General features: G+C 44.4%; 1 protein-coding gene across 1 annotated transcript in view; it reads left to right on the top strand.

Annotated features, from left to right (window-relative positions):
- Positions 1-25,756, top strand: part of GRIA3 (glutamate ionotropic receptor AMPA type subunit 3) — a 172,259-nt gene that overhangs the window by 1,913 nt on the left and 144,590 nt on the right. The window contains 2 exon segments of the mRNA XM_087727511.1: positions 1,433-1,567; positions 1,570-1,590. Coding sequence (XP_087583637.1) covers positions 1,433-1,567; positions 1,570-1,590 — 156 coding nt within the window.

Below are 25,756 nucleotides of genomic sequence, written 5' to 3'. Positions count from 1 at the left end.
AATGCTCGGATCGGATAGTGTTTTAGATTTGGGGGGGGGGAGTCCTGCCTAACTTGCTTGGGCTGGTTCTGGAGGGGGTTGCTTGTGGTTTTGACCTCCTTGCATCAAATGGATTAGAAGCCACCCCCACCCCCCCCCAGCCCTGTGACTCAGAAGAATTCACTGCACACCACAGGGCTTGGTTGAGTGTAAACCTAGATAGAATTCCCCCCCCACCGCCGCCAATGCCTCTGAAGACTCTGCTTTTTTCAATGGGGCTGTGTTTCAGATTAGTAAGAATTGGAGCCTTGCAGAATTCAAAAGCCTGTGTGTGGGGGGGGGGAGGTTGACAGGGAGAGAGAGAGAGAGAGAGAAGGAGAGAAATGGACAGAGTGGGAGGGGGGATGGAAAGAGAGGGAGGGAGGGGGAGAGAGGGAGAGTGAAAGGGCTGGAGAGAAGGGGAAAGAGAGAGAGAGAGAAAGGGAGGGAGGGAGAAGGAGAAAGAGGGAGAGGGAAAGAGGGGGAGGGAGAGGGCGGGAGAGAGGGGGAAAGGGAGAAGGAAAGAAAAGGGGAGAGAGAGGGAGAGAGAAAGGGGAGAGGGAGAAAGGGGGAGAGGGAGAGAAAGGGGAGGGGAGAGAAAGGGTGTGAGGGAGAGGGAGGGAGAAAGGGAGAGGGAAGAAGGGGTAGAGGGAGAGAGAAAGGGGAAAGGGAGAGGGAAAGAGGGGGAGACAGAAAGGGCAGGAGAGAGGGGGAAAGGGAGAAGGAGAGAAAAGGGGAGAGGGAGAGAGAGAGAGAAAGGGGGAAGGGAGAGAGAGAAAGGGTGGGAGGGAGAGGGAGAGAGAAAGGGGAGAGGGAGAAAGGGGTGGAGGGAGAGAAAGGGGAAGGGAGAGAAAGGGGGAAGGGAGAGAAAGGGTGGGAGGGAGGAGGGAAGGAAAAAGGGGAGAGGGAGAAAGGGGTAGAGGGAGAGAGAAAGGGGGAGAGGGAGAGGGAGGGAGGGGAGAGAGAAAGGGCGGGAGAGAGGGGGAAAGGGAGAGAGAGCAAGGGAGGGAGAAAGGGAGAAAGGGCTGGAGAAAAGGGGGGAAAGGGAGAAGGAGAGAAAGAGGGAGAAGGAGAGAGAAAGAGGAGAGAGGGGGAGAGAGAAAGGGTGGGAGGAAGATGGAGAGAGAAAGGGGAGAGGGAGAAAGGGGTAAAGGGGAGAGGGAGAAAAAGGGGGAGGGGGAGAGAGAAAGAGAGAGAAAGAGAACATCCTTCCTGCATTGAAGCTGTGGACACAGATCTACAGTATTGTCTCGTGCTCCCTTTTGACATGAAATATCCTCTTGGCTAATGATAAACCACCTTCTCCAGCCATTGAAAATCCTTCTGTTCTCCCCCAAATCCCCAGCTTAAAAAAAAACCACACTCATACAGACACACATCTACATAAACATCTCCTCTGTCTTCTCCCTTACAGGAGGACTTTTCATGAGAAACACTGTCCAGGAACACAGCGCATTCCGATTTGCGGTGCAGTTGTACAACACCAACCAGAATTTCACCGAAAAGCCCTTCCATTTGAACTACCATGTGGATCACCTGGATTCTTCCAACAGTTTTCGGTGACCAACGCATGTAAGTAGCCGGCTGGGTTTTTCTTCACAATTCCACCTCCCTGCTAAAGTTTCCCACCCTCTTCCTCTCCCTCCATCCGATCTCCTTCCCCCTCTTTCTGCCCCCCATACCCAAGGCTGCGGCACGCTCAATCAGAGGCTAGGCTGTGTTGTTGTTGTTGTTGTTCTTGTTGCAACAACAGACCAACGTAAGGAGAAATTCATTTATTTTGCAGGGCCTTCCTGCGTGGCCTTTATGACAAAACGGGTTGATTCTCACAGGCTGAATGTGGACTGTTTCTCTCCCTTCCCTGGAAGCCGTTGAAAGACTGAGGCAAAAGCAATAATAATAATTAAAAAAAGGACACATATGTTCATTGTTGGGGTTTATATAAATGGATGTGCCGCGTTGGCAGGGGGCATTATTTTACAAATAATACGTTTGGAGAAACCAATGTAAAGGCTGTTGTTAAAGTGACCTTGGGATGACACAGGGAGAATGGATGTTTGCCCCTTTTCTGCTTTAAAATAGCTTTTCTACTCACAGAGAATGTGTGTGTGTGTGTGTGTGTGTGTGTGTGTGTGTGTGTGTGTGTGAGAGAGAGAGAGAGAGAGAGAGAGAGAGAGAGAGAGAGAGAGAGAGAGAGAGAGAGAGAGAGAGAGAGAAACAGTGAGAAGGCTGTGTAAACTGATGGATGCCCTAGAGACTGGAGGGCAGGGAGAGAATGGTGTAGAAAGCTTGATGGGGTGGAAAGGAAGAAAAAAATTAGCACCGCAGATGTATACTCGGTTCCCCCCCCTCTTCTTTTTTTATGTCTTCTGTTTTGCATTCTTTCTGAGCAATAAGAAAAAAGAAGGGATACAGCAGGATTAAGGAAAAATGAGACATTTTCTTACTTGCAATCCTAAATTGCATTAACAGAGGGATACAATCCAGATCAAGGGAAGTGCTAATACCACTCTATAAAGCCTTAGTAAAACTACACCTAGAGTACTGCATCCAGTTTTGGTCACCACGCTATAAACAAAAGATGTGGAGACTCTGGAAAGAGTGCAGAGAAGAGCAACCGGGATGATTAGGGGGCTGGAGGCTAAAACATACAATGAATGGTTGCAGGAACTGGGCATGGCTAGTCTAGTGAAGAGAAGGACCAGGGGAGACATGATAGCAGTCTTCCAATATTTGAGGGGCTTCCACAGAGAGGAAGGAGTCAAGCTATTTTCCAAATCACCTGAAGGCCATACAAGAAATAATGGATGGAAACTGAACAAGGAGAGATTCAACCTAAAAATAAGGAGAAAATTTCTGACAGTGAGAACAATCAACCCATGGAACAGAAGTTGCCTTCGGAAGTTGTGGGAGCTTCATCCCTGGAGGATTTCAAGAAGAAATTGGAAGGCCATTGGTCAGAAATGGTGTAGCGTCCCCTGCTTGGGCAGGGGTTGGACTAGATGACCTACAAGGTCCCTTCCGATTCTGTTAATCTAATCCAAATGTAATCTAAATCTAAAAACAGATCCATTGACGTTTTTATATATACTGCAACGGATACTTCAAGTCTGATCAGGAATGTCCCCTCAGTGTTAGGATATGTTTTATTGGGAGCAGGAATATTGATACTGATATGGCTTGTATCTTAGGGCCCAAAGGCTGGGGTCTCTTAGATGGGGCCCAGTCAACTTGAGAATGAGAGATGATGGATAAGCAGTAAATGAAGTCAGTTTACTCTGGAAAGAGTTCGAAGAAGAGCAACAAAGATGATTAGGGGACTGAAGGCCAAAACATACGAAGAATGATTGCTGGAACTGGGTATGTCTAGTTTGATGAAAAGAAGGACTAGGGGAGACATGATAGCAGTCTTCCAATATCTCAGGGGGTGCCACAAAGAAGAAGGGGGTCAACCTATCCTCCAAAGACCTTGAGGGCAGGACAAGAAGCAATGGATGGAAATTAATCAAGGAGAGAAGCAAACTAAGGAGAAATGTCCAGACAGTGAAAAAATCAGCGGGGACAGCTGGCATTCAGAGGTTGTCGGTGCTCCATCACTGGAGGCTTTTTAACAAGAGATAGGACAGGCGTTTGTCTGCAATGGTACCGGATCTCTCCTTGAGCGAGGGGTTGGACTAGAAGACCTCCAAGGTCCCCTTCCAACTCAGCACTGGGCTGAGGTGTCTATGTGCACTCATGCTGGTCAATGCAGCCTCGTTCCCTCCAGTCATGTGAATGAACAGACACCCATCTTAGCAGATGGATAGACCTTAGCCTAGAGATGGTTGCAAATCCCAGTTCTATTGAATTGCTTCGCTTGTAAGGATTTACAGGCATGCACATAGTATATATATATAGGCATGGTATTGGATCTGGGTACTTGAGAGACCGCCTACTGCCAATTACCTCCTCTAGACCAATAAGATCCATAGATTAGGCCTCCTCCGAATTCCATCAGCCGGCCAATGTCGACTGGCAACTACCCGGAGGAGAGCCTTCTCGGTGGCTGCTCCGACCCTCTGGAATGAACTCCCCGTGGAGATTCGTACCCTCACCACCCTCCAGGCCTTCCGCAAAGCCCTTAAAACCTGGCTGTTCCAACAGGCCTGGGGCTAGAGACTTGTAACCCACTCGAATGTATGACTGTTGTGTTTTTAACGATGTACGGTTCTATGTTTGTAACTTGTCTGTCTTTCCCCTCCCTCCAATTGTGAGCCGCCCTGAGTCCCCCCAGGGAAAAGGGTGGCATACAAATAAAGTATAAACTAAACTAAACTAAAGTAAACTATAAACATACACCTTCTTACAAGTTACACCACTGTGTGGTAGAGCAGTAGATCAGGCCGGCCCGTTTTCACAGCCTTGCTCCAAACAGCCAAACTTTGCTTCGGAAGCCAAGAATAGAAGATTCCCCGAAATCTTTGCCCTCTGTGAAATAATGTCATTTTAAATTTAAATGAAACAAGATGACACTTATATTTTTTCCCCTTCTTCCCAGTAGCATTGGGTTGTCCCCATGACACCAGTGTCCCACTCCAAGATAGGCTAAGGTTTATACGACTTGTCTGAATATTGCTCAATATTGGGAATTTGAAAGTCAATCTCCAATCTCTCGTGGCGCCCCTATTGATTAAAGGTAGCCCTCAACCATTCACTTAATGTCCAAAGTTATGACTGTGCTGAAAAAAAGCGGCTTACACTTTGTAGCATCCCTGAAATCACATGGTCAAAATTCAAGAGTGAGAGGAGGGAGGTAAAGAAGGAGATAGAGAAAGAGAGAGAGAGAAGGGAGGTAAAGAAGGAGAGAAAGAGAGTGGAAGAGAGCGATAGAGGGGGAGGGGGAGAGAGATGAAAGAGAGGGAGGGAAAGGGGGGAGAGAGATGAAGAGAGAGGGGGGAGAGAGAGGGAGAGGGAGAGGGGGAGAGGGGGTAGAGAGAAAGGGAGGGAGAGATGGGGTAGAGAGGGAGAGATAGGAGGAGAGAGGGAGAGGGGAGGGAGGGGGGGAGAGAGAGATGGAGAGATGGGATAGAGAGGCAGAGATAGGAGGAAGGAGAGGGAGGGAGGGAGGGAGGGAGGGAGACCATTAAGATATTCAACACAAATTATATCTATATTTGGAGTTTGATGAGACCAGGCCAAAGATTCAATCCAGAGATCCTTTTTAAATGAGATTTGGTTGGACAGCCAACTCAAATAGAACTTCTGGATTGCATTGGCTCAGATGAGATGTGACCAAATCACATCTGAACTTCAAAGCCTTTTCTCTCTAGGGACAAAAACCTTCCCCCTCTGGAATTTCTTTATAAGATGGAATCAACCTAATTTGAAGCCTGCAGTCAATTCGTTTTTCCAAATGCCTGTGGATTTACATCGTTCGGGCTTGCTTGGGAGTAAAAACATAACGAATAAAGCTTCCTATAATCTAATGCCTCCTAGATATACACACCCCAAGAAGACCTTCCAGAAGATTCTGGACCTCCTAACCCAGCAGCCACTCTTTCGAATGACCTTTCTGAGTCATATATATAGAATTGTGTTTCTCAGTTTGGAGAGAGCTATATATATATATAGCTAAACTCTCTCCAAACTGAGAAACACAATTCTTGAAACTAGCGAGGTTATTTTGGCCCCTCGAATCAAAGCATCTCATGAATTGTAGGGCAGTGGAAATACAACAATAATCAATAACCATTGCGGCCTTTCCTTGATATTCTAAATTAAATTCTCTGCCATCTAATCCCAATCCAATCCTGGCAAATTTGTTATTAGCCAATCTTAGGGAGAAGCAATACTTTGACGCTGCAATACTTTCAACAGCTACTCAGTCTGAAATCGAGAGATATTTATACAGGTCAATCAAGCTGAAATTGAGCTGTATTATATTTATGTACTCAGCAGTGTTTGGTGACTTACTGGGACAATGATTTCGCCTTCCTTGCTCTGTGTGGCCTCAGTAAAAATAATAATAATAATAATAATAATAATAATAATAATAACACAGATACACGAAATTGAAACTTGAACCTTGCTTGCTTACAATCCCTGTGTGTTACATCTAAAGCCACAGCGCATTTACTCAGAGTGACTTAGAAGAGTGATGAGAAAGTTTGGCAAGGGTGACCATGCGGTGGGAACCTAGCCCATCTGATTTATTCGTGGTTAAGTGGATTGTGGGAATCCAGAAAATGGGTTCATCCGATCCCATTCGTCTTAAACAGAAACACACACACACACACACACAAATAGAATAACAGTTGGAAAGGGACTTGGAGGTCTTCTAGTCCAACCCCTGCTTAGGAAGGAACCTTACACCACTTCAGACGAATGGTCATCCAATCTCTTCTTAAAAATTTCCAGTGTTGGAAATTTGCTTCTTGTCCTGCCTTCAGGTGCTTTGGAGAATAGCTTGACTCCCTCTTCTTTGTGGCAACCCCTGAGATATTGGAACATTGCTATCATGTCTCCCCTAGTCCTTCTTTTCATCAGACTAGACATACCCAGTTCAATGTATGTTTTAGCCTCAGGTCCCCTCCTCATCTTCATTTCTCCTCTCTGCACTCTTTCTAGAGTCTCCACATCTTTTTTACATCATGGTGACCAAATGCGTGTGTTGGGTTTGAATTCAGAATTGTGTTAGTGTATGTGGATTGTGTGTCTTGGTCTTATTGTTATTTTGTTCACCTGAATACGCAGGCTGGGAATGGTCCCTCACTTATTTCTCTTGGGCTGATGTTGCAATGGCCACATCTGGAAACCTTTGAAGGCCACAGTAGACCTTCTCCTCCACCAGTGGAGCCTCATCTACTCAGCTGAGGGTTCTGCATCTAAGATCCTAACCTTACTCTTAAGGAAGAAGGAGAGGAAGGATATTTGCTTCTGTCCTTCCCTAAAATATTGGTGGGAATTCACCCCAAATTCTTAGTTAGCTTTGATACTTGCATTACTTTTCAAAGGTTTATTCCTCTTGTTTGCATCATAGACATCCGGGGTGCAGTTTACCTTAAACTACACCTTATTCTTATCTTTTAAGCACTTAGCACAACCTCTTTGAGATGCAGCTTGTCTGGACCTACCTACAGTTATGTATTTGAAACTCAACTTTTCTTTCTCTGATTTGAAGACAGCAGCATAAACCCTGTAGGACAAATAGCTTTGATTTGAATAGCGAGTGGCAAATGCAATTTAAATTGGTGCCTATTAAAATACAGCATTCTGGTTCATCTCTAGCTGTAGGCTATGCCTTCCCTACACGTTCTACTGGGATAATCTCTCCTTGAAGAGCTACGCAGCTACATTTCCTTAATCGGAGGAATCCATCGATTATTATAATTTGCCGATAATCCAGGGTCCCGGAAACAGCAGTAATCACCAACCTTTAATGTGGTGTTTAATGAATGGTGATGTATTAAAATGGGCATCTATTGTTATTATTAAGGAACCCGTGTCTGACAAATGTGGAATAGAACATCGTCATCTATGACCATCATGGCGAACCTGTGGCACACCAGGTGGCACACAAGCCCTCTCTGTGGACACGTGCACCATCGCCAGCTGCCCTTCCAGTGTCCAGTGCATGTAAGCATGATGGCCAGCTGGTCTTTGCGTGTGCTGGAGTGCCGAAAAGGTTTTCCATCACTGATCTATGACCCTTGGCATGCTGATGAGAGTTAGGAACACTGATCAAGCCACCTAAAAATAAGGACAACAGAACAATTCATCGGTGGAATGACTTGCCTCCAGAAGTTGTAGGTGCTCCATCCCTGGAGGTTTTCAAGAAGAGAGTGGACAACCATTTCTCTGCATAGATAAGGTGTCTCCTGCTTGAGTAGGGTGGCTGGATTAGAAGACCTCCAAGGTCCCTTCCAAGTCTGTTGTTCTGTTATTTAGAAGGTCACTAGTAGAAGACTCGTAGAAGTCTTCTGCTGGACGAGATCAGAGAGAAGCTATCCTATTATCCTCTTTTTCAGGCTGGGGCCAGATGAATTTCCTCAAGAAGGCTTAGCTCCAAGGCTTACACCTTGCCTAATGGCCCTATTGTTTTATTTAAATGTTCTTCGTATTTGTAGGTCCAGTGCTTTGACTAGGCAACTGCCAGGATTCCAAGTAATACACCCATAATGAACAAAACTCCAAAGAAGGTAGATTCCTCAAAGAACAGTTTATCTGGATATATCGTATTGGCACAAGCTGGTGAAAACCGACTCTGAATGTTCCAGTTGTTTTCATCTAATTAAAAGTAAAAGTTTTCTCCCTTCCCCAAACTATCAGTCACACGGTCCAATCAGGTTCCGTCTGGTTGCCTGGTAACATCACTCCTCCTCTCTCTCGCCACCTGTGGGAATGTCCTTGGTTCCCAGGAGAAAGTATTTTGTTTTGGCTACAAAACAACCCAGCTATCTCTATTCGGCCCTCCCTATCCCTCAGCTCCAATGTGACCACACTTGGAGCCTCAAAATGGCCTCGGTCAGGTCAGCTTCAGGGTTGACAGCAACTCCTCATAGATCAATGTGATTGTTAGAACTGCCACTTGTTTTCCACGCTCAAATTAGTCAGCCTTGTATGGCAGTGAATGCCCTAATTCTTTGGGAGGAAGTTGACATTTTTATCCATTTGGCAATAACTCCTCGTCGGATGAATGGATTTAAAGCAGATGGGGCCCAGTTCTAACTTTTTGGGAGCAAGTGGAAAACAGCCACGAATTATCTCTGTCCCAATCCTTTCCCACCCTACAATACTTGAGGCGTAGCAGCATCTGTTGGCCAAGGGCATAAAAGGAAGGTTGAGAACGGTGATCTTATTGGGGTACAAACTTCCATGATGATATATACCGTATTGTTCGGAGTATAAGACGTACCAAGATTTTGAAGAGGCAAATTTTAAAAAATGTTTTGCACTCTGCAGACCTCCCAAAAACGGCCCATTTTTCATGAAGACGGGCCCATTTTTGTTGAAAAAAGGGCACGCAGACCCTTTAGGAGGCTTGTAGAGTGCTCCTGGGACCTGGGAAGACAAAAATGAGCAAAAAATGGGACATTTTTCGTTCATTTTTGCCTTCCCCAGCCCCCATGAACACTCTCCAAGCCTCCTAAAGGCTTTGCACAGCCATTGTTGCAAAGGGGGTTTCGGCAGGCCAAAAATGCTGTATTCAGTGTATAAGACGCACCCAGATTTTCATCGTCTTTTTTGAGGGAAAAAGGTGCATCTTATACTCTGAAAAATACGGTATATTATAGATCTATGATGGCAAACCTATGGCACGTGTGCCAGAGGTGGCACGCAGATCCCTCTCGGTGGGCATGCATGCCATCGCCAGCTGCTCTTCTGGTTTCTGGCCAGCTGATCTTCACAGGTGCTGGAGCATGGAAAACGGCGCAAAATGCCCCCCAAAACAGGTATGTGCGTCGGCCAGCTAGTCTTCAGGTTTCCAGCATCCTGGTGCACGCACATTCATGTGCATGCATGCACATTATGGTTTGGGCACTTGGTACCCAAAAGGTTCACCATCACTGTTATTGATGGTGAGTGATGGTAGACACGCTATTTGTGGGCCTGGATATGGAATATTTCAGATTGTGTAGCTGCAGTTAAATGATCCAAATGGAAGCTACTTGTGCCAAACCTGGCAGCAATTTTGAACCTTTAGGAGATGTATTTATAGTCCTATGCCAAGGTCGATGCCCTACCTTTCTGCAAATGAGCCGGCAGTTGCCAATTCTGATGGGTTAACTCGACTTATGGTTTTATGTATTTATTTGTATCTCTCCTGCCTGCATTATTTTTACAAATAAGGTGGCGTATATGTTCAACACACCTTCTTCTCCATGTTCCCCATAGGACCAATCCTTGATGTGAGTTGGGCTAGTTTTCATGCTTAAGGCAGCACTAGAATTTACTATCTCCTGGTGACTGGCCCAAGATTATCCAAAGAGCTTTCATAGGTAAAGGGGGACTAGAACTCCCAGTCTCCTGGTGATTGGCCCCAAATCACCCAGCTGGCTTTCATGCCTAAGGTGGGACTAGAACTTAAAGTCTCCCCGTGATTGGACCAAGGCCACCCAGCGAGTTTTCCTCCTTAAGGCAGGACTAGAACTCACCATCTCCTGGTGACTGAACTCAAGCAACTTTCCTACATAAACGGGGACTAGAACTCACAGTCTCCTGGCGATTGGCCCAAAATCACTCAGCAGGCTAAGGTGGGACCAGAATTCACCATCTCCTCGTGATTGGACTAAGGTCACCCAGCTAGTTTTCACCCTTAAGGCAGGACTAGAATTCACCGTCTCTTGGTGATTGGGCCAAAGTCACCCACCTAGGCTTTCATGACTAAGATGGGATTTGAACTCACGGTCTCTTGCTTTCTAGCCTGGTGCCTTAACCCACTAGATTGAACTGGCTCTCTACAGATGTTTTTTTCTTCTCATGGTCAAGTAGCTTCTTCTCATTCCTCAAGGATTGTTTCCAATGTGCCTGAGATTTGCAACCGATAGATGATTTAATAGTCGTTGCTTGTTGATACATGTTGACCTTAAACTTTCCTAGGGAACTCTGGGGCTTGTTTGTCAGAGTTTAGAAGGCCAAGAATCTCCTGTTGAACCATCCATTAACACCTGAGATGAACTTGCGTATCTTGGCCTTTCCTACATGTTCTACTGGGATAATCCTTCCTTGGACAACTACACAGCTACAGTATGTTCCCTTAATCTGAGCAATCCATAAATTATTACAATTTGCCAACAATCCGTTAACATCTTACCCATTAACATCTCGAGATGGGAAATGGGTGAATTACAAAAGCTGCATAGAATGAACCCAGGTTTTTATCGTCGTGAACAATCTGATAAATTTTCTGCTTGAGGTGCAGGTAGGTGGACCCAACCTGATCCCAGGTAGAAAAAACTCAATAGATGACAGTGGAATCTTTCTTCCGCTCCGATGGTGGGATAGCAAGCAACTTCTGCTGAATCTAAGGGAGAAATTAATGTATTTTGCTGCGCCTTACCAACCCTTCTACTGCATAAATCAGTCTCTATCAGTTGACTATCCTTCAATATGGAAAGGTGCATGTTGCTGGCACGATGGGGTTGATCTATTGAAGGTGATTTTTATTGGTGCTTCAGTGGTGCCTTTCTAGCTTTAATCCTTGTTCAGTTGACCCCAATTGCATTGGGGTTCTATTCTTGGTTACCACCCAGAATTCCTTTAGTTGATGGACATCCCTATACATTTGTCAAATAAAAAAACAATTCCAACTGAGATTCAAGAAACACAGATAAATTCTGGAATCAGGAAGACAGAAAATGAAGGAGGTGTTGGTTTCAGGAAGGTTAAGCTAAACAAAAATTAAAATTTTATCTTAAGAATGTTTTCTAAGATTGAATTCACCCACGATGTCAGCTCAAGGAAGGATGTTAGTTTTAGCCACAGCCGCCATGATACAAATCCAGCTTTTGTTCAACCGTGCCCTATGGAACCCACAGTGGTGGTTTAGTCCCCAACTTTTGGCTTTGGATTTCAGGCGAACGGTTCCTTGTTGTCTCGGAAAGAAAACTTCCCTCCAGTCTGTTGTAACCTGGGACACTTCTGAAGTAGGACCATTTTGACAAAGACAGAGTAAGAAAACTTTGGAGGCTGGGAAAAACAACAACAACCCAACAGTGGCGCAGTGGTTAGAGTGCAGTACTGCAGGCTACTTCGGCTGACTCCTTGCAATTAGGCAGTTCAAATCTCACCAGGCTCAAGGTTGACTCAGCCTTCCCTCCTTCTGAGATGGGTAAAATGAGGACCCAAATTGTTGGGACAATATGTTGATTCTGTAAACTGCTTAGAGAGGGCTGTAAAGCACTGTGAAGTGGTATATAAGTGCTCTTGCTCCTTCCTTCCTTCCTTCCTTCCTTCCTTCCTTCCTTCCTTCCTTCCTTCCTTCCTTTCTTCTTTCCTGCCTTTCCAGTGGTTAGAATGCAGTATTGCAGGCTAATTCTGCCCACTGCCAGCAGTTCAATCCTGACCGACTCAAGGTTGACTCAGCCTTCCCTCCTTCTGAGGTGGGTAAAATGAAGACCCAAATTGTTGGGGGCAATATGTTGATTCTGTAAACTGCTTAGAGAGGGCTGTAAAGCACTGTGAAGCGGTATATAAGTCTAAGTGCTATTTTTATTATACTTTATTCATTAAACATGAAACTCAGTCAACTGAACATTCAAAAATGCATCACAAATACCATTGACTGGTGCTAATGATTGATAAAGGTTGCTGCCAGCGTCCTAGGTATCAACCAAGGACCTTCTTAAAATATAAGTGCTCTTGCTCCTTCCTTCCTTCCTTCCTTCCTTCCTTCCTTCCTTCCTTCCTTCCTTCCTTCCTTCCTTTCTTTCTTTCTTTCTTTCTTTCTTTCTTTCTTTCTTTCTTTCCAGTGGTTAGAATGCAGTATTGCAGACTAATTCTGCCCACTGCGAGCAGTTCAATCCTGACCAACTCAAGGTTGACTCAGCCTTCCTTCCTTCTGAGGTGGGTAAAATGAGGACCCAAATTGTTGGGGGCAATGTGTTGATTCTGTAAACTGCTTAGAGAGGGCTGTAAAGCCCTGTAAAGCGGTATATAAGTCTAAGTGCTATTATTATTATTATACTTGATTCATTAAACATGAAACTCAGTCAACTGAACATTCAAAAACGCGTCACAAATACCATTGACTGGTGCTAATGATTGATACGGGTTGCTGCCAGCGTCCTGGGTATCAACCAAGGACCTTCTTAAAATATACGATGTTCTGAGTAGCGCAGTTTTTTGCAGTTCTGCTGGTGTTATTGCAGGAAGCTGCAATTTGTTGATGTATCTCATAAAATTCTTGGACATGGTACCAAGTGCCCCGATGACAATGGGTATCACAGTGACATGTTTCATCCATAATCGGGTAGTTTCAATGGCCAGATTGCAGTATTTCGTGATTCGTTGTTGTTGTTGTTATTATTATTATTATTGCGTGGTGAATCTTTGGTGAGATTCACAGCCTTTGGGGCTGGTTGGTAGCTCAACAGCTCGAGTCCTAACCAAGGACCTAGGGATGATGATGATGATGATGATGATGATGATGATGATGATGATGATGTCAAAACACATTCTTTTCCTCAGTCTCTGCAATGCTCCATCCTATCTCAGCTGTTCATGCTCACGCTGATGTTTTCCCCTATTTTGGGAGACGTGACGGACAAGCAGAAATGATTTTTAAAAAAGACCCCTGGTTGGGTGTCTCTCCCCCCACCCCCACCCATTTGTAGGTGATTTAGAAGTTAGTGTTCTCTGCAGGCTCAAGCTTTTTTGTGGTCTTTTCGGGGACGTAAAGAGGAACCATCGATGAACACAAGGAGCTAACTTGCTTTATAAGCCCCCAACCTGTGTAACCGAAGGCTGAGCCAGCAGGTGGAAGGTGCTGAGACATTGCGGGGGTTTTTGGTCTCACGCAGCGGAGCGAGACCCCGCTTGCTTGGAATATGTTGCAACAGGGCAGCTTAAACGTCCAACTTTATCACTGGTGGGTTCTCCATCTAATTTCCCCTCTTCCTTCCCCCCCCCCACGGATTTAAATGAACTCCTCCATCAGCCTCGGGTACCATGCAGGTTTGAATGGACGCTTTCAAGTTCTCAGTTGCCGCTGCTGATCTCTTTCTAGTTTGCGACTGGAGTCTACTCTCCCCTATTCCTGAAGCCACTGCAGTGTCAGCTCATTAGCAAACACATCACATATTTCTCTCTCTCTTTCTCTCCCCCCCTTCTGCACTGTCATTGCAAAAAAAAAGGGGGGGGGAAGCTGTTGTACACCTTTAAGGCCAAGAATCGGACAGTTAGATCACGTATTATTTACAGGGAATGTTTAGAAAAGCCGGTGTAAAGCTTGAGTGGCTAATTCCTCTCCCTCCTTTAAGAATCGAACTGCAAAAGGGATGGTTCCTTTGAGCAAAATATACAAGCCACAAAGCTTGGGGAGCGGGGGGGTTGCAAAAGGAGAAGAAGGAGGCAGCCAATCTTCGGTATGGCTTGGAATAATTTTTTTTCTCTGACCCGTCCTTAGTCCGGGATGCTTGTGTGTGTATTTCTTAACACTAGACTGGCCCAGCCTGCATTCTTTGCTGTGGTTTAGTCATCTTTGCTAAGCGAAGGGAGAAGTGCCTGGTGTGTGTGTGTCTGTGTGTGTGTGTCTGTGTGTGTGTGTCTGTGTGTGTGTGTGTGTTTTGGTTTGCTTTGGTTGACCTGTGTCTGTTTTGCTGTGATGGGTTCTCACTGTCCTCTTCATTGGGAAGAGCTTGCCAGCATTCCGTCCCTTCCTCCGTTCTCCTTGAGGATGATTTACAGTCCATCTTGCTAGGGTAGAGATTGTAGGAAGGACGGACGTAGGAAAAACTCTGCAGCTCTCCGTGGCAGAGACGGGGTTTCAGGAACTCCATCCACGCTAGGCTGGTGAACCAAGAGAGCGATTTATCTCCTGGCACGCTTTGTCCCACGCATCTCCCGCACTGCTTGTTGCTGCAGCAAGAATCTTTCTTCCTGGCAGTGGACAAACAGCTCCTTCCTGTACCTCTGGCTCCCCCCTGGCAAAAGGATGGCAGTGCTTAAATTGGCCAGCTTACTACTTTCAAAGGGACACGGTGGCTCCGTGGCTAAGATGCTGAGCTTGTTGATCAGAAAGGTCAAGTTTGAATCCCTAGCACCGCATAATGGAGGGAGCTCCCATTATTTATCCCAGCTTCTATCAACTTGCAGTTTGAAAGCATATAAAAATGCAAGTAGAAAACTAGGGAACACCTTTGGTGGGAAGGGAACAGTGTTCCATGCGCCTTTGGCGTTTAGTCATGCCGGCCACATAACCACGGAGACGTCTTCGGACAGCGCTGGCTCTTCGGCTTTGAAACGGAGATGAGCAACGCCCCCTAGAGTTGGCATTGACTGGCACATATGTGTGAACCTTTATCTTTACTGCTTTCTCTTGTGGACAGTTTCGCATGGAATAAAAGGAGAGGGGAAGTAGGGTTAACAAGCCAAGAAGCAAATTGATTGGGAGCAGTTGCCTTCCTCGAATCCCTATGAGTTGTTCAAAGACTTTGTTGATATCCGTCTTGCCATATCTCTAAAGTTCTCCATAAGAGAATCTTCCATTTTTTTCCTACCTTGTTCTCCAGATACTTGACAGATTCTTTCCAACTTCTCTCTGTGGTGCTTTGGGGACCTTTTGTTGTTGAAATATGCTGTTCCTTGTCTGGTTGTGTTGTGGCCCAGCAGGAGCCATTGGAGCTGCAATCAGACTCCGATAGTGAGGGACCCTATGAGTTGGAAGATGTGGAAGACCCTGGACAGGGTTCAGACTCCGAGCAGGGACCAGAGAGGTTGGTTGGCCACCAGGAGGTGCCTGAGGCATGGAGCAGCAGTGAAAGCCAAATGGAGTGTGTCCCTGACATTAGGCCCTGGAGCAGTCGTGAAGACATCAGGCCCTTGAGCAGTGATGAGGTGCAGAGGGAATTGGTCCCGGACTGAGACTGGTGGATAAGCGCCGGCAACAATTAAGGAGACAAAGGAGATAATTGGACCCAGGTGGTTGTGATTAGGCTCCTCCCAAGAGAGTATATAAGAAGAGACTTTGGGAGGAGGCTGTTTGCAGGACTCAAGTATTATGCTAAAGCTGGAGAAGCTCTGTTGTGTATTTCTTATCTGTGGAAGTCTGGGTTGCTGCCAAAATCTTGTCGGTGTGTTAATTTACAGTGAATAAATTGTCTAGCAGTAATCTTGTGTCGGCGTGACTCACCGTACAGGGGGGCGGGGGGTCAGAACAGGTTGTCATCTCTATGGTCCCAAAAAATCAAGATGGCAGCTCCAATAGTAGGACCAAAGCCCTACTCAATTTTGTGTGCATTCATATAAACAGGTAGGGCTTTGCTTGTGTCTTCACAGTTACTATCTTGGTTTTTTATTTATTTAATCACATCCTGCCGTCAGCCTTGCATTTATTGTTCTGCCCTAGGCTTCCCCCAAAAAGCACGAAGCAGATTCCTGGTCCCAACAAAACCCCTTTTATTAGACACATGTGAATTCCTCTCATTCACATTCAGCAAAGGCCTCGTAAACAGTCTTTCAAAGGTGAATTAATGAGCACAGACATTATCTAGCTTGGAAAGCTGCCATGGAAATATTTTCCAACCGCAGTGCTGTGCAAGGGAAGACTGGGCACAGAATCTCTGAGATTCACGGACAGATCTTCACACTCCTGAAACAAGTCTAACAACCGAATGAACCAATTGTTTCCTGCAAAAGCCCACTCCTCTTTTATTTCCTATGGAAATAAAAGGGAATGGAAGGATTGATATTCCTTGAAGACAGCTGGTCATTTGCATCCTTTTAGCACTACTTGGGTGACCCTGAGGACACAGATAAACCTCCAAGTCCTTCAACGGCCCTCTAAAAGGATGCAAAGGACCAGCTGTCTGCAAGGAATATCAATCCTTCCATTCCCCACCATCCAGTCAGAGCTGAAGAAGCTTCTTGGATGAGAAGCTAAACATCCTCAAAACAGGAAAAAAAAACCCACAGAAAGTCCCTACGCTTCCTGAAAAAGCACCTTTAGGACAACCATGACCTGGATGATGGAGAATCTCTACAGACTCCATTGGTAGAATGGCAGAAATGCTTCTGGAAAGTCCAGGAAGTTCTGAATACCGACAATGACTTGGTTAGACATTGCAATGCTTCAAATAACTGCAGCAATGCTTTTCCTCAGCCCAATTTTTCTCTTGTCTTTGTGCTTTCCTTTTCATCAGCAGCCAAAGAAGCCACCTCAAAAAAGAGAGTGAAAATCTGGGTGCATCTTATACACTGAATACAGCACTTTTGGCCTCCCAAAACCCCACCCCCTTTGCAAAAATGGCTGTGCGTAGCCTTTAGGAGGCTTCCAGAATGCTCCTAGGGGCTGGGGAGGGCAAAAATGAGCAAAACAATGGGCTGTGTTTTGCTCATTTTTGCCCCTTCAGCTCCCCAGGAACACTCTGGAAGCCTCCTAAAGGCTTTGCATGCCCCTTTTTTGTCAAAAAAAACAGGCCCATTTTTGCAAAAAGCGAGGTCTGCAGAGTGCAACCCCCCCCTTTTTTAGATTTGCCTCTTCAAAATCTTGGTGCATCTTATACTCTGGTGCATCTTATACTCCCAAAAATACGGTATATATCTAGGTTTCTAATATCAAAAGAGCAGCACGGTGCCAGACTTTTTCGTGCTTCAAAAACATCAAACGTAGTGTTAAACTGTGACTTCAACCATTGAGATTTTGGTCGTAGCACAAATGAGGACCCCCCTGAAGAAGGTTCCCATGGAATTAATTAGTCAGCTGAGGAGGTCTCTCACGTCTGTTCACACTGCACATTCGCTGTGTGTGCAGATAAGTAAATTGCTCACCAAAAGGAGAAGAAATCTCAAAGTGTCACTCCGTGAGAGGCAGTGCCCACAAAGCAGGAGCTGGTGCGATCCAGGGGTTGACAGCAAATATGTTTAAAAATAAATGTGTTCTTATAATGTTCTGATGATGATCAGTCAAACGGTCATCCAGATGTTTGAACTGTATTTGGCATGTTGGTCCATCTATTGAGTCCCTCCCCAAGGACCTGGGTTAGGCTGGTGTGGTTGCTTGATGATCTTCAAGGGAACATTGCAAGATGATCTTTTGAATGAAGTTGACTTTTGCAATTGACTGAGGGTGAATTTGTCAATGCCGATGGTATTCAAGTGGTGCTCCAGATCAGAGGTGGTAATCAGCCAGTTCGCACAGGTTCGCGAACAATTTAGCTCCATTTTGTTCTGGTGGTCACTGTCTGTTGAAGAATGGTGGCTCCAAGTACCCTTTAAGGACCACAAAAATAAGGGCCAACCAAGAATTCAAGAGAGAGAATGGGGAGATGTGATAGTAATTGATAATGTCAGATCTGAGTTGCAGATAGGATGATGATGATGATGATGATGATGATGATGATGATGATGATGATGATGATGATGATGATGAACAATCGCCAATTTCTGGAAAAAATAAAAGATAAAGTGGACAGTGAACAAACTTGGTTATGGTTAACAACAGGTACATTAAAGAAAGAAACAGAGTCACTAATCCTGGCTGCGCAAGAACAAGCTATCCGCACAAATGCCATTAAGGCCAAAATCAAAAAATCCTCTGATGATGCCAAATGCAGACTTTGCAAAGAAGCTGATGAAACTGTTGATCACATACTCAGCTGCTGTAACAAAATCGCGAAGACTGATTATAAATTGCAGCACAATTCAGTAGCACAAATGATCCATTGGAATTTGTGCAAAAATTATAATATTAAAACAGCAACAAACTGGTGGGAACATCAGCCTGAAAAAGTCACCGAAAATCAGATGGTCAAGATCTTGTGGGATTTTCGTATACAAACGGACAAAATACTGGCGCATAATACACCAGACATCACACTGGTTGAGAAAAATAAGGTTACAATCATAGACATCGCAATACCAGGTGATAGCAGGGTCGATGAGAAGGAATATGAAAAAATCACAAAATACCAGGACTTAAAAATTGAAATTCAACGATTATGGCACAAACCAGCAGTGGTAATTTCAGTGGTAATTGGCACACTGGGTGCTATTCCAAAAGCACTGGAATTACATTTAAAACAGTTAAAAATTGACAAAATCACCATCAATCAAATGAAAAAAGCCGCACTGCTTGAATCTGCACGCATATTATGAAAATACGTTACGACGTCCTAGGCCCCTGGGTGGGGCCCGACTAGTAACCAATGCCAAATCCGGCGAAACAACTGGCCACTGTGATACAATTGTATAATAATAACAATAACAATAATAACAACAACAACAGCAAAAACAAAGCAAAAGAATTGGAGAAGATAGCAAGATACAAGGACCTGCAAATAGAAAGAGAAACACCGTAGCAAAAGAAAGCAAAGATAGTATCAACAGTAATAAGTACCTTGACTGTAATCCCAAAACATCTGGAGCAGTGGTGGGCTTCAAATATTTTTGCCAGTGGTGGGTGTGGATTGGTGGTGGAGGGGTCACGTGACTGAGTGGACATGTGCGTGAGTGATGTCAAGTTGGCCATGCTCGCTCAGTCATATGCCTCCCCACCTAGCCATGCCCACCAAACCAGTGTCGAAAATGTTTGAAACCCACCACTGCTCCAGATGTTTTGGGATTACACTCAAGGTGCTTAACACTGTTGATACTATCTTTGCTTTCTTTTGCCATGGTGTTTCTCTTTCTATTTAATACAATACAACACAATAGCAGAGTTGGAAGGGACCTTGAAGGCAGGAAACCCTACACCACTCCAGACAAATGGCTATCCAACATCTTCTTAAAGACTTCCAGTGTTGGGGCATTCACAACTTCTGGAGGCAACTTCTGTTCCACTGATTAATTGTTCTCACTGTCAGGAAATTTCTCCTCAGTTCTAAGTTGCTTCTCTCCTTGATCAGTTTCCACCCATTGCTTCTTGTTCTGCCCTCAGGTGCCTTGGAGAATATTTGACTCCCTCTTCTTTGTGGCAGCCCCTGAGATATTTCGAAGACTTCTATCATGTCACCCCTAGTCCTTTTTTTCATCAGATTAGACATACCCAGTTCCTGCAACCGTTCTTCATATGTTTTAGCCTCCAGTCCCCTAATCCTCTTTGTTGCTCTTCTCTGCACTCTTTCTAGAGTCTCCACATCTTTTCTACATCGTGGTGACCAAAACTGAATGCTGTATTCCAAGTGTGGCCTTACCAAAGCATTTGCCATTTGCAAGTCTTTGTATCTTGCTATCTCCTCCAGTTCTTTTGCTTTTTGTTGCTGTTGTTATTATTATTATTATTATTATTATTATTATTATTATTATTATTATTATTATTATTATTATTATTATTATACAATGATATCACAGCGGCCAGTTGTTTCGCCGGATTTGGCATTGGTTACAAATCGGGCCCCACCCAGGGGCCTAGGATGTCGTCGTCGACGACGACGATGATGATGATGATGATTAGCCCCTCTGCAACTCAGATCTGACATTATCAATTACTATCACATCTCCCCATTCTCTCCCTTGAATTCTTGGTTTGCCCTTATTTTTGTTGTCCTTAAACGGTACTTGTAGCCGCCGTCCTTCAACATGGATTTGAGACGGAGAAAACCAAAACAAAATGGAGCTAAATTAAAAAAAAAAAACATTGTTTGATCATTTGGGCCTGAATAGAGATGGCAACTCTCTGTCGCTTCCCACTATCAATTTGAGACCGCGAAGCCAGTTGCCATCAATTACGGTTGTAACAAAAAGAAGAAGTCACTCGTGTTTATTTTTCACGCTTCCCTTTAATTGAACTGTCATATCCCGTCACTGCCGCTTAACTCCACCGCCTCTCTCCGTATATATCGCTGCTGCGGTTGAGAACACTGGCTTTGGGATCTGATGAGCTTAGATCAAGTCTAAAGATCAATTTTATAATTATTTCGGTTTGCAAACACACAAGTGTCCCGGCCCAGTCGGATGGGAGACCATTTAGTCTTGTTGAAGGCAAACAGTCGCCAATGTCTTTGTGGTAAAGGTGGATGAAGAATGTGTCTGAAGAAAATTAAATGGAAAGGTAAAGGTTCCCCTCGCACATATGTGCGAGTCGTTCCCCACTCTAGGGGGCAGTGCTCATCTCTGTTTCAAAGCAGAAGAGCCAGCACTGTCCGAAGACATCTCCGTGGTCATGTGGCTGGCATGACTGAAGGTGTATGGAACGTTGTTCCCTTCCCACCAAAGGTGGTTCCTATTTTTCTACTTGCATTTTTTACATGCTTTTGAACTGCTAGATTGGCATAAACTGAGACAAGTAATGGGAGCTCACTCTGTCACACGGCACTAGGGATTCGAACTGCCGAACTGCTGAACTTTCGATCGACAAGCTCAGCGTGTTAGTTACTGAGCCACCTTAAAGTTCCCCACAATCTCCAGCCATGGTAGAGGCGAATGGGAGGTTGTCCCTTCTCAGTTGCCCCTTGCTACCTCCACTGCGTCTCACAACTTGTGTTTTTACACATCTCAGTTGTGTTTGCCACCTCCCGTTTCTTTCTTCTTTTTTTTGCTCCAGGTTTTAGACTTTCCTCATGAGGCAAAAAACTCCAGGGTGCTTTCCTTCAAGCGTCTGCTCCTCTTCCCTGTTTTCCCACAACCATCTCTTTAGCCTTGTCTCAGGAAGAAAGGTTCTAGCTGTAAAAGCTAAGAGGAGAGCAGCAAAAGAGTTTGGAGACCTGCCAACTGGTGCATTGAGATAGAGAATCTGTCCTCCAGGTGTTGAGTTTCAATTTCCAGCATCCTCAATGGTTGGTGCTGCTGTTTGGAAGCCATGATCACTAAAAACCTAATAAAAACCAGAAGGGCCCAGAGTAGATTTTTTTTACTTTGTTTTTTGTGTTTTTTTTTCATGCTCTGCTAATAGTTTTAAAGGAGAGTTTTCAATCTACATACATACATACATACATACATACATACATACATACATACATGTTGCATTTGTGCTGATAAATAAATAAAGGGAGATTTATTTATCAGCACAAATGCAACGCAAATGTGACAAAGGCAACATAAAAAAAATGGCTTTCTGCCTGGTTGGCTCCTAGGGTGAGCCGAAAGCCAGAAAAAAGAAGCAGTATGGCAGTATGCTCCCTCCCATATATGGACATGCCAGGGGTTGTGACACAATACACATATACACACACACGTATATGTGTATGTGTATTGTGTCACACACACACACACACACACACACACACACATATATATATATATATGTTTTATTTGTGCTGATAATTTATTTGTGCTGATAATTTATCAGCACAAATAAAACACAAATATAACAAAGGCAACAGTAAAAATATTGGGTTTCTGTCATGATGGACTCTTGTGACGAACCGATTGACAGAGAATGGAAGCAGTTAGCTTCCTCCCATAATTGAGGCATACCAGGGGTTATATATATGGCTGTGTGTGTGTGTGTGTGTGTGTGTGTGTGTGTGTGTTCCAGCATAACTCTGGAATGCCTGGGCCACTGAAATGAAAAGGAATGAATTATATCTATAGTTTCAAATCACAGTACTATTGACAATAATAGTGTGCCTTTCTCAATTCTAGTTTGTGTGTGTGTGTGTGTGTCTGTGTGTGTGTGTTCCAGCAATTACTTAAACTTGACACTATAGATATAATTCATTCCTTTTCCTGTCTAATACAGGATTAGCATAAATAAATACCCAGGCAATGCCAGGTTATCAGCTGGTATAATATATCTGCTAATAATTCAATTCAGTTTATTACAGACATAGACCAAATACCAGAACAAACAAAAACACTCAGTAACTATGCAATTAAAAATTCTAGTATCAAATAATAAATAACAACTAAAACCTAACATAAAATCCAGTCTGTCAATTATACATGGTCCGAATATACTACAACTGCAATCCATAAATTGTGTGGGCCCATAGAAAGAAGACTGGGTCAACTTATTTTCTAAAGCACCAGAAGAAAAGACCAGGAAGAATGGATGGAAACTCATCAAGGAGAGAAGCAATGTGGAATTAAAGAGAAACTTTCTATCAGTGAGGACAATTAACCAGTGGAACAGAAGTTGCCTCCAGAAGTTGTGGTGCTCCATCACTGGAGTTTTTAAATAAGAGACTGGACAGCCACTTGTCTGAAATGGTGTAGGCTCTCTTGCTGGAGGGGGGGCTGGACTGGAGGACCCCCAAGGTCCCTCCCAGTTCTATTTTGAATTGAATTGAGTTTTAAAGGGCAGTGACATCTGTCTTAAAAACCAGTTCTGGTTTAGCATTTTCAGCCTCGGTTGCAATTCCCTTTCTGCCAGAGGAAAGTGCCATAATTGTGTCCACTTTTGTTGAAAGGGGCTTTTCGAAGTTCACGTATCCTTCACGCTGTCATTTAACTAATTGCATGTGAATCAATTTCCAAGCTTCTTCACGCACCTTCTTCTCTTAATCTTGAATCCTCCGGGGAGACGCGGAGAGCAGATGGCAGAAGGCCTGCCACGTCTCTGCCTTCATCGTTTGCAATCTGTTTCCCTTAAATCAGATTTTTCAAGACATGTTTCCTCCTCCCCCACCTCCCCGTCAAGTCAGTCTCTCTAGAAAACTCCTGTGGAAGATGCCAAGAGAGAAGGGGGAATCCAACAGGATCTCTAGAAGACAAAGGCCAAAGTGCACAGAAGGCTCCAAGACAGAAGTCCTCCCATTCTGCAATAGAGGGACTTGTTCTGACCCCCCTTCTTCGCTCGTTCACAGACGACAGTCAGACCGACTTAAAAGGAAATAACTTTATCAGACCTGGCTCACTCTGGCTGCGAGCCCAAAATAAACATAGATAAAGTCTCTTGCAAACAAGGGTTACGCAGCAGAATGCAGAAACAAAACTGTTACAGCACCAAGTTTTCAAGAAGCAAAATCACTTATCCAAGTGTCTCACAAACTCAAACAGGAACGCAACTAAATTCTCCATAAACGAATGACGAACCACGAACGAATGAATGAACGTTGACTTCTGCAACCAGGGCGTGACAGCATCAGTCCTTTTATCTCCAGAAGACCACACTAACGAGCCCCAGCTGCATTGTTATTCCTGCATCCCGACTCAAGTCACAGCAAACGTCTGCTGAGTCACAACAGGGAGTTATGTACATTCCCCCTCTCCCCCGCCATGAATAAAATCAATAATTTCAACTGGGGATCTCCATACTTGGCAACTTTAAGACTTGTGGACTTCAACTCCCAGAATTCCCCAGCCATTCCTCCTGTCGATTGAAGAATTCAAAGTTCAAAATTGAAACTGAGATTCAGAGAATTCAAATTCAACATCAACTTTTCAAAACTTCAAAGGTAGTCATTGATGTACGACCATAATCAAGCCCAGAATTTATGTTGCTAAGTGAGACACGTGTTAAGCAAAGAATTCAAAGTTCAAAATTCAAACTCAAACTTTGAAAACTTTGAAAACTTGAAAAATTCAAAACTTAAAAACCTGAAAAACTCCAAAAATTCAAAACTTCCAAAAATTCGAACCGCAGGTAATCCTCGACGTGCAATCACAATTGAGCTCAACATTTCCGTTGCTAAGTGAGACATTTGTTAAGTGAGCTTTGCCCCATTTTACAACTTTCCTTGCCTCAGTTATTAAGTGAATCACTGCAGTTGGTAGGTCAGTAGCCCGGTTGTTAAGTGAGTCTGGCTTCCCCATTTGAATCCTGTCCAAGGGTCGTAAAAAGGGGATCACGTGACCCCGGGACACTGTGACCGTCATAAGTATGAACCAATTGAGAAGCATCTGAATCTTGATCCCAGGGTCATTGTATTGCTGCATAGATCGTAATAACGGTGAAAAACAGTCGTAAGCCACATTTTTCAGTGCTGTTGTGACTTTGAACCATCACTAAACTCACTGTTGTAAATCAAGGACTTCCTGTAACTTGGCCAGAGTAGAATTGTGGAAGAAAGTGCAGATTAAGAAACGCAGAGAAAGGTCAGTATAAAAATTCTATGTTTCCACTCCAATTGGGAATGGCATTTTTTTTTAAAAAATTCCATTTTATCCTGCTGGCCAAAATTACGGCAAGTAGCAGATGGACCCCATATTCAGTTTTCATAACTTCTGAGACTTGAACATCATGCTCTTAGGAAATGCCCCATATGTTCTTTTCGCCCAATCTAATCCTTGGATTGTAATCTTGTTAGTAGAATGACCTGAAAAGGGAAGGCATTGAAATCTGAAAACAAACAACGAACTTTTCACACACCGAAAAGTCCAGGCAATAGTCCTTCGAAGAGTTAACTGCAGTAACAGACCTTATCAGTTCCTTGCAATAATCGCCATGTTCTGAGCGAGGCTTCCCGAGAGCATGAAGCAGACTCCTTGTCCTGACAAAAAACCCTTTTATTAATTGACTGTGAATTCTGCTCATTCGCATCCACCAAAGTCTTTCAAGGGAGGATTTACAGTCACAGACCTTATCTGGCTTGGAGAGCTGCCAGGAGGATATCTGCAGAACATGGGCAAGGAGTCTCGGAGAGTCACGAACTGATTGTCTCCTGCAAACTCCACTCCCCTTTCGCTCCTCTTTTATTTCCTCTGGGAGGGGCCATTCATCATCCCCCTTTGGCCTTACTCCCCCTGTTCTTTAGCTGTTCCCATCATCTGGCAATTCTGCGCATGCGCACACTGGGAACAGGGTCCACCTGTACATCTGCCACACTGATGTCTGACTCTGAAGGCAGCTGATAACTGGCATACGGCTCTGGCCTCATCTCTGCCTCCGACACAGAGCCCTCATCAGAGCCTCCCACAGACTCCAGGACTGGCCCATGTCCTTCCCCAACCTCCTCCCTACCAGCTCTGCTGGCCACTGTTGGGCCACAACAGAATGACATCTCCTGATGGCGGCCTGAACTTCAGGGATTACTGAGAATCTTCCAAGCAGTACTGGAGATTTGATTTATTTGAAAGACTCTTTTCTTGGGTGCTAGTAGATTTCACTAAAAATATATATAGCAGAATATATTCGTGGATTCGGTGTCTTTCAGCTGGTCAAAATAGAGGGACATGTCACTGGGAATGCAAATTAGGAAGAACAGATGCTTGCTATGGACAT

This window comes from Thamnophis sirtalis, unplaced genomic scaffold, assembly GCF_051295495.1.
Source record: "Thamnophis sirtalis isolate CommonGarterSnake01/CBP01778 unplaced genomic scaffold, rThaSir2_p1.2 scaffold_13, whole genome shotgun sequence".
In the NCBI taxonomy this organism is placed as follows: Eukaryota; Metazoa; Chordata; class Lepidosauria; order Squamata; family Natricidae; genus Thamnophis; species Thamnophis sirtalis.
This window is presented reverse-complemented; position numbering and strand designations above follow the sequence as displayed.